The 12678-nt window shown below is 42.1% G+C and overlaps 1 protein-coding gene across 3 annotated transcripts in view; it reads right to left on the reverse strand.

Moving 5' to 3' along the window:
* PDS5A (PDS5 cohesin associated factor A) overlaps positions 1-12110 on the reverse strand; it is a 136112-nt gene extending 124002 nt beyond the window's left edge. For all 3 annotated transcript variants that reach the window (XM_082838825.1, XM_082838826.1, XM_082838827.1), the window contains exons 1-2: positions 11708-12110; positions 10672-10852 (exon numbers count right to left, since the gene is read on the reverse strand). In XM_082838825.1, coding sequence (XP_082694951.1) covers positions 10672-10812 — 141 coding nt within the window. In that variant the 5' untranslated portion in view covers positions 10813-10852; positions 11708-12110. The remainder of the gene's footprint in view (positions 1-10671; positions 10853-11707) is intronic.
* Positions 12111-12678: the final 568 nt, after the last annotated feature.

Raw genomic sequence — 12678 nt, forward strand, 5'->3', positions numbered from 1 at the left:
GGATTCTACCAATTTCATTGGTAACTTCCTCTTTTTGCCTCTCCACTACTCTTTTAGGATGCTTTAGTTCTAGCAAAACTATTTTACTCATTTTCTTCAAACACACCAAGCATGCTTCTGTCTCTTTGTCCTTGCTATTCATCTGTTTGAAATGTTTTACCACCTATTTGCTTACCAAAGTCTAAGCCTTCAAATCCCAGTATAACTGTCACCTTTTCCTTGAAACTTCTCTTGACCACCAAAATTCTTAGTAGCTCTTTATCCAAAGAAACAGATACAATCCTAGCACATAATTGACATTTAACTTATGATATAATAACCTCAAATATCCTTCATATAAACGGAAATCCATTCCAGTGTTATTCCTCGTATAAATCCAGGTTCCCCTAATGGACTAATGCTATTCAAGGGCTGGCTTTATCAGCACTAATCACAGGGCCCCTATTTGGTAGGAAGTTTTAAGTGTTTGATCTTAATAATAATTTTATAATATAACATGAAAAACAACACATATATTATGGCAGTTCCCAACTTTTAAAATATCACATAATATACAAAAAACGATGTAGTATTTGTAATCTCCAAAGGCTGAGGGACTCTGTATTTAGGCATACTTACAACTGTGTAGAGTATCAGTTGGGAAGATCTGTACTAATGTAAAAGACCAAATGCCAACAGCAAGGGAAAGAAATTTAGTAAACTCCTTCATTATGTTTGTGTTTAGATTTCTATTACATCCGTTATCTAGAAACGTCTCGATTTGTTGTCTTCAGCAAGTAAAAACTTGTTATGCTTTTATATCATGTATAAACTCCACTCATTTTATCTTTCTGACCAGTGAATTCAACTGGACATACTTCCATATGCCAACAACCTCAGCCAAAGTAGTATTTAATTTAAATAATTAACTCTGAAAATAGAAGCTAATAGGAACAAAATTCATTAACGCTTTAAGCCTATTCTCCTACTGTGAACACAAAGGACTTTTTCCCTTGGACATCTACAGATTTCTGATAATTGGAAAATAAATCACGGCACTGGCATTTTACATGCCAATGCCGTTATTTATTTCATTTATGATTTTTAATAATAAGCCTTCACCTCATTTCTATTTAACTCAAGGTCTTGAATAAAGACCTAAGTGAGGCTTGATGATTTCAACATCATCTTTGTTCCTAAAATTCTGTCTCCATCTCTACCCCACCCACCCTCATTTCCTTAAACATACTAAAAAAGTCACTCAATTCCTTTTGAGTTTCTAAGGAAATCTAAATAGGGTTCTTATCCTTTTGAACCTCAATGGAGCACTTATATTTAATCATTCTCATAAAGAACTTCTCTTGTTGCCAGGAGGCAATAAAATGGCTTTTTGGGGCAAGAGTTAATTTGCCAATTTGCTACTTTAAAAGTAGGCATTACTTGACAATACATTACTGAGAGGCTGGACACTCTTATACTTGCTGGTGGAAGTACAAAATGGTACAACCCATATGAAGGAGAATATGACCACCTCTAACAAAAACTCAGAAATGTACCCTTTTGCCCAACAATCCTAGGAACTTACCCTAAAGATACACTTCCACAAATACAAAGCAATGTGTAACAAGGTTATTCACTTCAGCATTACTTGTAATAGGAAAATATTACAAGCAATCTCAAATCAACAATGAGAGCCTAGTTGAGTAAACTATGGCACATCTACACATAGAATACTATAACACCATGAAAATGAATTTAAAGACATTTCCAGATATGGTGTGATTTCCAAGACATATTGGGTGAAGAAAGCAAAGCACAATAGAGTATATATAGTAGTTTATCTTTTAAGAAGAAGGGCGGTAACACAGAAAGGATAAACCAGAAACTAATGAAAATGATTATCTACAGAGGGGAGGTGGGTGGAAATGAAGTGAAAAGGATAAAGATGGGAAGACGACTTCCAGAAGTGTAAGTTTTTCTATAGTTTTGACTCTTGAACCATGTAGAATTAAATAAAAAGAACGAACAATGTAATTCCTAAAACTGAATACACACACTCCTACAACTGAACAACAATAAAACAAATAACCTGATTAAAAAATGGGCAAAGGACTTGAATAGACATTTTTCTAAATAAGATACACAACTGGCCAGTAAGCATGAAAAGATGCTCAACATCACCAGTCCTCAGGGAAACACAAATCAAAACCACAACGAGACATTACCTCATACCTGTTAGGACGGCCACTAACAAAAACACAGAAAATAAGCACTGATGTGGAGAAACTGAAACCCTTGTGTACTACTGGTGGAAAGGTAAAATGAAGCAGCTACTATGGAAAACAGTATGAAGGGGTTCCTCAAAAATGTTTAAATAGAATTATCATATGACCCAGCAATCCCAGCTATACCCAAAAGAATTGAAAACAGGATCTCAGAGATATACACACACCCATGTTCACTGCAGCATTATTCATGATAGCTGAAAGGTGGAAGCAACCTAAACTTCCATTAATGGATAAAGAAAGTGTGGTAGATATATACACTGGAATACTACACAGCCCTAAAAAAGAAGAAAATCCTGTCATATGCTACAAAATGGATAAACCTTAAGGACTTCATGCTAAGTGAAATAAGCCAGTCACTAAAGGACAAATACCATATGATTCCACATTTATATGTGAGGTATCTAAAGTAGTCAAACTCCTAGAAACAGGAAGTGGTCATTAAGGGCTGAGGGGGATGGGGGAAAGGGAGTTGTTCAGTGGGTACAGAGTTTCAGTTTTACAAGATGAAAACCTTCTAGAGATCTGTAGTATTGACAATGTACATATAGTTAACACTACTGTACTGTGTACACTTAAAAATGGTTAAGATGGTTTTTGTTATGTTTTTTACCACAATAAAAAAAAAATCAAGCAAAGATAATACTCGTCAGTAGAAATGAAGAGTCCAGTCCACAAGAGTGAATGTATGTATGTATGTGTATATACATATAAAATTGACTACAAACAGAAAAAATAAACCAATTGTTGGGACTTCCCTAGTGGCGCAGTGGTTAAGAATCTGCCTGCCAATGCAGGGGACACGGGTTCCATCCCTGGTCCAGGAAGATCCCACGTGCTGCAGAGCAACTAAACCCGTGCTCCACAACTACTGAGCCTGCACTCTAGAGCCTGCAAGCCACAACTACTGAGCCCATGCCCTGCAACTACTGAAGCCCGTGCGCCGCAACTACTGAAGCCCATGCTCTGCAACAAGAGAAGCCGGCTCACCACAACAAAGATTAGCCCCCACTCGCCACAACCAGAGAAAGCCCATGAGCAGCAACGAAGACCTAACACAGCCATCAATCAATCAATCAAGGGCTTCCCTGGTGGCGCAGTGGTTGAGAGTCCGCCTGCTGATGCAGGGGACAAGGGTTCGTGCCCCAGGCCGGGACGATCCCACATGTTGCGGAGCGGCTGGGCCTGTGAGCCATGGCCGCTGAGCCTGCGCGTCTGGAGCCTGTGCTCTGCAACGGGAGAGGCCACAACAGTGAGAGGCCCGCGTACAGCCAAAAACAAACAAACAAACAAAAAAACCAAATCAATCAATCAAGGCAACATTTTATAACCACCAAAGTGGGTGCTAAAACAGTTGAGTAAGAATTGTTGGAAAACAAATTATTCTTAAAAACGATTTATTACCTTAAATATTACTTATTAATTGCAAAGGGAGAGAAATACCTTTACAATGCAGAGAGCTGTACACAAGTGATCAAACTTAGCAAAGCCAACAGGACAAAATGACATTATATGTCTCTTGATATGATGCTAAGGGAACTACACAACACCAATTGTGTAGTATACTTGCCAAAAAAGGTTCAATTTGAATCTAAGCATGAGGAAATAAGACAAAACAGATTATGAACTCTTATAAGACAAATGCTTCAAAAAATGTCATGAACAACACACCCCCAGAAAATGAGAGGACTTTCTCGATTAAAACAGACAAAAGAGACGTAATAAATGCATGTGATCCTATACTGCAACTTGGATAGAGGAAGAAAAATTCAACTTTTAAAAAGTCATTTTTAGGGCAGCTGAGGGAATTTTATTATGGATAGCATAACAGATATCACTGTATCAATGTTAAATTCCTTGAGTGTGATAATGATAATTGTTATAAAGTAGGAGAATATCCTTGTTCTAAGAAGACTGCTGAAGCATTCAGAGGTGGAATGTCATGACAGATGCAAGTAACTCTCAAACAAAAATGTATGTTACATCTGTCTCCCTCTGTGTGTGTGTGTTTGGAGAAAAATTAAAGCAAGCAAAAGTAACAAAATGTTAACAACTGGTGAATCTAAGTGAAGGGATGACTGTTGAAGGTACAACTTTTCCAACTTTTCTAGAGGGATAAAATGTCTCAAAATAAGAAGTTAAAATGGATTTTTTTTGAAAAAGAGAGAAGGGGGAATCATCATTATGATTGGCCAGTGATACTTTCTAGTAAAAATTCAAAAAGTGTAAGAAACAAGTTCTAGGATCAAATCATGAACCTCCCCCATAATTCTTCCATAACTAGCACGTAAAAAAGTTCCTACAATTTTTTTCTTAGAGTATTTAAAATAAATTTTACAAATCTAGCAAATTGGCTGCAAATATATACTGTTGTTTTTGAGATTAAATGTTTTACAAATGTATGACTATAACTACATAGTACACTTTGACTTACCATGAGAGCTCCTGTGGTAGATTAAAGACGGCTACAAATTCTTTCCTACTTCTTCCATTGAGAAGTAGGGTCAAATTTTCTCTCCTTGAATGTCAGCTGTGCTATGACTACTTTAAACCGTAGAGTAAGGTAGAAGTGCCACTGCCAATTCTGAATAAAGTCTTTAAAAGTACTGGCAACTTCCTCCATAGTGTCTTGGAACCCTGAACCCAACTACCCTGCTGGAGAGACCATGTGGAGAAACCTTAACACTACATCATAGACAAGAAGAAGGGCCCAGCTGAGTCCAGTCTTTCCACTGTTCCTACTGAGGTACGAAGTGTTTGAGAGAAGCCAGTGTGTATATACTTCACCAGTCTAATCACCAGCTGAATACCAGTGAGTGAGCCCAGTATGCGATGTGGAGCAGAATAATCAAGCCAAGCCCTGCCCAAATTTCTAATCCACAAAACTGTGAGATAGTAAGAAAAGTTACCAACAGTAGGCAAAAAGCAGAAGTCACCCTAGTGTCCATCAATGGATGAAAGGATAAACAGATGTTATACACGTGAATTCTGACACATACTACAATACAGATAAACCTTGAAGACATTATGCCAAGTGAAATAAGCCAGTCACAAAAGCAGCAATATTGTATGATCCCACTTATATGAGGCTCCTAGAGTAGTCAAATTCATAGAGACAGAAAGCAGAAAGGTGGTTGCCTGGGCTGGGGGAAGGGGAGAATAGAGTTATAATTTAATGGGTACAGAGTTCAGTTAAGGATGATGAAAAGTTGTGGAGATGGATGATGAGGCTGCACAACAATGTGAATGTACTTACAGCACTGAACTGTACAATTAAAAATGATTAAAATGGTAGGGGCTTCCCTGGTGGTGTAGTGGTTAAGGATCCACCTGCCAACACAGGGGACACCAGTTCGAGCCCCGGTCCGGGAAGATCCCACATGTCGTGGAACAACTAAGCCCATGCACCCATAACTACTGAGCCTGCACTCTAGAGCCCACAAGCCACAACTACTGAGCCCGTGTGCCACAACTACTGAAGTCTGCGTGCCTAGAGCCCGTGCTCCACAACAAGAGAAGCCACCGCAACAAAAAGCCCGCGCACCACAACGAAGAGTAGCCCCCGCTCACTGCAACTAGAGAAAGCCTGCACGCACCAACAAAGACCCAACACAGCCAAAAATAAATAAATAAACAGATAGATAAATAAATAAATAAAATAAAAGCTGTGCTGCATGAAGTATTACTTCACAAATGTATATTGGCTATATTTTAGGACTTCATTTTAAGAAATCTTGCCTCTCCATTTAACTTCTTAATTACTTAGCAGAATCTTCTGCATTAATACAAATATTAAAGTAAAAGATATAAACAAAATTCAGACTTGAAATTACATACTGAATTATGAGCAAAATTAGCATACTATGTGGCAATTAGGGATAAATAAAAGTCATTTATGCAAGTGAAAATAATTACAACAAATCAAGTATTTCTGAGGTCCACCTGAGGGGAAGAAAAATGAAAGAATTCATGGCCTTCCTGCCCCTAATCTATTCCTCCCCTCTTCCAACCTAGGTTTGATTGCAAAAGGGAGATGTCCTACCTAAATCAAGCTCACCATACCCCAATTCCTACTGAACTATCCAACAGGCCAGACTATAGAAAGTAGAAGCACGAGCATGTGGAAGAGGGAGAATGGCTGACAGAAAGAGAAAGATTACAGAAAAATACAAAGAAAACACAGAAGTAACACCTAGTGGGAGAAAAGTGGGGGACATTTTCAGAACAATAAAACCCTATTATTTAATTTTTCCTAATTCTTAGCACCAAGGTAATAAGTATTTTGATTTGATTCTGTGACAGAATGAATATGGCAGGTTTGGGTATGGAGTTGTGGCTAGAGAACTGTCTGGGGCACTGAACTCTGAGAGCAGATAATAAGAAATGGATATAGTAACAAACTTCATCCTAATTCCTCCCTTTAAAAACGAAGGCTTTCAAGGGCTTCCCACTTCCAAAATAGCAAAAAAGGAAGAAAAAAAAAGTGTGTAGCACACAGCTTTGTAATACATGATCTGAGATAGACTGTGTATAACAAACTGTGGGCAGAAGCACTTAATGGAACTTTGTATAACACTGTTTATAGGTGTATCTTGTTTATTAAACTTATCAGACATGATTTGCATTAGTTTCAGAATCCTTAATGAAATCTTGATGCTTAATATAACATTGGTATTAAAATGTCTGCTATCCTTGCAAACAGCCTTTGTATGAATTTTAATATTTCTGCCAATTAATATATATTTGTAATTTATCTAAATAACAAAACTGTTAATGATGGTTTTCAGCTTTATGTGACTAGGGTTGGTCACAACCTCTGAGACAGTTTCTTCATCCAGAAAATTAGAACAAAATGAAATAAACTCTAAGCTACCTTCTGGTTCTAAAATTCTAAATATCTGTGTTATCATCTCTAGTATGCAATCTCAGATAAAGTACTTAGCTGCAATTCAAAATATTTTCAAATTATCCTTCATCTTCAAAAATAAAAATATTTGTCTAAACCAGTATTAATACAAAGTATTCGAAGAGTAGTCCCCGCTCCACGAAAGCCCTAGCAGCAAAGAAGACACAACACAGCCAAAAAAAAAAAAAAACCAAAGCATTCATTCGTTCATTCAAGGAATATATGTTGAGAACCTATGTGCCAGGTATTAAACTTAGCACTGGGAGGATACAAAACTAAGCAAACAGATGTGATACCTATATTCATGAAGCTTACAGAGAAGCTGGGGAGACAAACCAAATAAACATATGCATAAATGTAATACCACATCTGTAATAAGTGATATGAAGGAATTAAAAGAATATATTAACAGGGAATCTAAGAGACTTCCCTTAATGAACTGGGAGGAAGAGTACGTATATGGGCTACATAATTCTAAATCTGTCTAGACAGAAATGAGCATGGCATGTTCAAGGAACTGACAGAAGGCCAGTGTGACTGGACATAAAAATATTTAAAGTAGTTCCTTGGAAACAGAAATTAAAACTTCTAAAATACAAAAGTATGTCTAAGTTCTTCCAAAGATATACTCTAAGAATTATTTTCAAGAAAGCTTCAAAGCATCACAATAATTTCTAATGTTAAAAAAAAAAAAAAAAACGCTGTCCCATATCTCCCTGCAAAAGACCAAGTTAACTCTCATTGATTCCCTTCTCTTTTCACTTTACTGTTTTCAACTGCATAATAAAAATTACAACTTCTTTGTTCAACTTCGTTTAGATTCCTTAGAAGAAAGCAGCTATAAGAATAAAAAGATACATGATGCTATTGCCCTGGCTCTGCCACTAACCTGTCCTATGGCTGACCTTGGTAAATGTTACCTGGCCACTTTGGGTCTAACGTTTGTTATCTGTGAAATAAAGGGAGTTCCAGAAATTCTTTTAGAATCATTCTAACTCTAAAATTATGGTTCCACTGTAAAAATGCTTGTTCCAGTCTTGAAAACTGAACAAAATGGACCAAACATCTCTGAATTCCACTAACCAAGATTTTTTTTTTAATTTATTTGTTTTTAACTTTGGCTGCGTTGGGTCTTCATTGCTGCACGCGGGCTTTCTATAGTTGCGACGAGCGGGGGCTACCCTTCGTTGCAGTGTGTGGGCTTCTCATTGCGGAGCACAGGCTCTGGGCGTGCGGGCTTCAGTAGTTGTGGCACATGGGCTCAGCAGTTGTGGCTCGAGGGCTCTAGAACACAGGCTTAGTAGCTGTGGCACACAGGCTTAGTTGCTCCGTGGCATGTGGGATCTTCCCGGACCAGGGTTCGAACCTATGTCCCCTGCACTGGCAGGCGGATTCTTAACCACTGCACCACCAGGGAAGCCCCGTTAACGAAGATTTTACTTGCCTTTAAGCGGTTTTGTATTTATACAGCATTGGAACATTGTTACTGTATTATAACAAACTACCGAATTTATAAAATTTATCCACAAATAACACCAAAGTTATCAAAAAAACAGTTAAATATTGTTTGAAACCTATACTTCCAACGAGACAGTAATACTTTAAACATGGATCCCTAAAATGTACAAAGTCAAAATTGACTTAGAAAGGCAGGAGGAAGACAGAATCATAATTCTTGAGAAAAGCAAAATTTTAGCAACAGGACATTCAAATTTGTTAATATGTGTATCAAATTTAACTTCCAAAAGAACTCATAAAAAATGAATATTCTAACCGTATGCTCATTCTAGACTTGGTGTCAATTTCTAGTTAACAATATTTCTGATATTTAATCTATTTCCAAATGGAAGATGTATATACAGTCATAACTTTTCTTTTTTTAACCAGATTATCCATCACTAGAATTCAACGTTTTGATATTCTTAATATGAAAATAAAAATTAAAGGACCTATAAATTTTTTAACTTAGCTTTATATTTCATATTTCAGCATCTCAGAACACTTAAGAACAATAATATAACCTTAAGAAGCATCAATTAAGCACCCTACTTTATGTACAGTCTTTAGTATCAAGGTTTATTTTAATGGACGGCATTGTGTCCCATTCCTTCCAAAGGGGCAACAAACCGCAGAATCCAATTAGATTTTTAACAATAAACTACAGGAATACTTTAAATATTAATCACTCATAACATGGTAAACATTTACTAGGCACTATAAGTTCTAAAGCAAAGGGGCAAGATTATTCCTTAAAATACATTTCACCAAGTGCCCAAGGTGAAGACTGGCAAAGTGTCAACATCGTTTCTTCCCTCACCTCCCACCAACTCTGATTGATTCTAACACTGAAATGTGTCTTGTAACGTTCCCTATCACTCTATTCCCACTATCATAGCCCTACTTCATGATTTCAACATCTCTGACCTAGACTACTGTTAACAGTTTCCTAGCTGGACTCCCTGTCTCCAGTCTTACCCTGTTCCAATCCAGCCCCGATAGTAACAACCAAAACATCTTCAGCATTGCCAAATGTCTCCTGGGGGTCAAACATGTCCTGGTTGAGAAACACTGCATCAAGCTGATCCCTTAACAAGAACAGCACTTACTTTGCAAGGCTGTATCCACAATCTATGTCCATGCAACAAAAAGCAAAAAATTAACTTACCTAAGGCTGAAACTTACAACCTTGACATTAGGACCACCATGCTTAAAAATACACTGACTCATAAAAACAGCCATAATCACTCTCTCTTAAAACCCCTCTGGGGACTTCCCTGGTGGTCGTGGTTAAGACTGTGCTCCCAATGCAAGGGGCGCAGGTTTGGTCCCCGGTCAGGAAACTAGATCCCCGCATGCCGCAACTTAAGACCCAGCACAGCCAAATAAATAAATATTTAAACAAACAAACACATACAAACCCCTCTGAACATGTGGGCATAAATCATCACCTTACTTCAAGCCTGAAGTTTGAAAAGTCAGTATCTTCTGTCAAAGTTTAACCATACTATATACATATTTAAGCTTCTGGATGTTAGAAAATTGTGATAATTTTTAAAATGCCTTTTGTGCTTTGATAAATCAGTCTCCTCAGAAGTTGATGAAAACCCTCCTAAGCAAATTACTGCCTACCTTTAAGGCTGCAAGCTACTCTGAATAGTATTCTCGTAAATATTTCTAGAAAAAAAAAAAAAACTTAAAAAAATACTCGAATTCTTATACTTTAAAAAAAAAGTAAGATTAAAAAAGATCACACACACCCTTCTAATTTCCCATAATGGTTATGCCCCTAACAGAAATCACCATTCAAAGATATAGCCAAGATAGAACAATACCTTTCAGAGGCGGTAAAAGAGAAAACGTAAAATATCTTAAAAAAAAAAAAAAAAGCCCTGGTCAGTGAAACTCTTAAAGGCCAGGCCCAGCAGAGCTGTAATACCACAGGAGAGAGCACCTCCTACCACAAACGTCTGAAATGTGAACATTCGGTCCAGAGGAGCTTACCTTCAGTCGTTTGATCATTTCGTCGGTGGTGATCTTGTCGGTGATCTCCTTTACCCCCGGAGGGTAAGCGATCTTCCCGTCGGCACTCACAACGCCACAGAGGGCAGGGGCAGGCTTGGGCTGCGCGGTCGAGAAGTCCATCCTGGGGGACAACTTTTCTTTCACAGTCCTCTACCGGCCTCTATCGGTCAGAAAACAAAAGTTCAGCGGGAAAGGGACGACTTTGTAACCTCTTTTTTCATTTCAAAAATCTCTAATCTGCAAAGGGCCCTTTCTCCCGGGAGGCCGGGGACTCGCGGCGGCCCCGCCACCCGCTCCTTCCCGGGGCTTGGATCCTGGCGGCCGCCGCGCCGCGCCCACCCACGCGGGCCCCTCCAACACCGGGCCCACTGGGCTCTCTGGCACCGGCGGCCGCGGGAAGCCCCGGGCAGCGCCAGGAGTTTCCCAGTCCTCCTTTCACAATGAAATCCACCCCCAAACACCGAAGTCCGAAGTTTGGCGGCTTCGAGAGCCCGGCAAAACCCCTAAAGCCCCCGCTCGGTCAGAGAGAAGCCTCGAGTCCCCGCCCGGCCGGTCCCCTCCGGGAAAGGAGACGCGAGGCCTATAGGGCTCGGCTTAGGCCGCAAAACTAGGGACCCAACCGGACCCACACGCAGCGGCGTCTCCCGGGGACGAACGCCCTTGCCGGGCAGAGCTGCTGAACCCCAGGCGTCCCCGCCACGCTCCCGCCCCTCCCGTGTCCCGCTCCCCCACCCCCGCGGGAGGGGAAAACAAGCCGCCCTCCACCCCGAACCCCAAGCCAGGAAGCGGCTGACGCGGCTCCGCACTTCACATTTTGTTCCTTCAACTTCGGCTGAGGCTCCCCGGCGGCTTCTCTCGCCCCCGGCCACTCGGCGCCGCCGAGGCCTTACCGGCACCTCCGGGCAGCCCCGCCGGGCCTCGGTCCCGCGCCCCCACCCCCCACCCGCTCCGGTCTCCCCTTCTGTCCCCTCCCTCCACCAGCCGAGGGCGGGAGCCGAGCCGCCGCCGCCTTTACCTCCTCCTCATGCGGGCGGAAGGTGCATCGAGCGCCCGGGCCTCTGTCAGGTGGTTGCGCCGCCGCCCCTCTCCGGGCTGCACACAAAGCGGCTCCGCCGGTCCCGCCGCCGCCGCCGCCCGCCCCGGAGCGGCGCTGGGGCTGGCGGTGCCGAGGAGGAGCAGTCGCCGCGGGGGGAGACGCGGGGCGAGTGAGCGCTGGGCGGGGAGACACTGCCGCTCTCCGTCTGGCCGAGGAAGAGCAGCCTCGGAAAAGGCTCCTCCGGGAGCGTGTGCTCGTGTGTTCGCCCCGGAACCCCGGGCCCGCCAGCCGGCACCTCGCGCCGGCCGGGTCCGCCAACCCGGACCCGGACGCCCCTCGCAGCGGCGCGCGCCCGGCAGTCCGTGCTACGGGCAGCCGGCGCTTCTCGCACCCACCGGTCGGTCACGCGAGCGGTGCGGGAGCACGCGAGAGAAGGGCGCGCGCCTCGCTCCCGCCCCTTCCTCCGCAGGCCGTGCCTCCGCCTCCCTCGGGCCTGAGGCGGTGGCGCGCGGGGCAGACAGCGCCGCCACCCGGTTGGCGCCAAGACCTGCCTCGGCGAACGCCTCCGGGAGGACTAGACCCAAAAGGCGAGCGGAGGAGGAGCCCGGCTGGCGGGAAGCGAACCGGTCCCCGCGGCCCTGTGAGGGCAAGCGGGACGAACAGGGCTTTATCTTATGCCGCGGAGATGAGTTCATGACTTTTGGGGTTCATCCTGAGGGACGTGGACGGAAATGGTTGAAAAATGGTGAATTACTTGGTGAAAATGAACTGATTTCCTCCCCAGGGACGGAGGATCTACAAACTGAGGAAAAGTTTTGCAACATGGTACAACGTGGGCCGCTCATTCTTGTTCCTTCTGACAGCCACCAGAGTTTGCCCTCCCCTCTTTAGATGCCTAAAATTAATATTTTGAAAGCAGCGAAATATGAAAATAGCATTGAGTCGAGTAG

Source organism: Leucopleurus acutus, assembly GCF_964270905.1.
Source record: "Leucopleurus acutus genome assembly, chromosome: 4".
Classification (NCBI taxonomy): domain Eukaryota; kingdom Metazoa; phylum Chordata; class Mammalia; order Artiodactyla; family Delphinidae; genus Leucopleurus; species Leucopleurus acutus.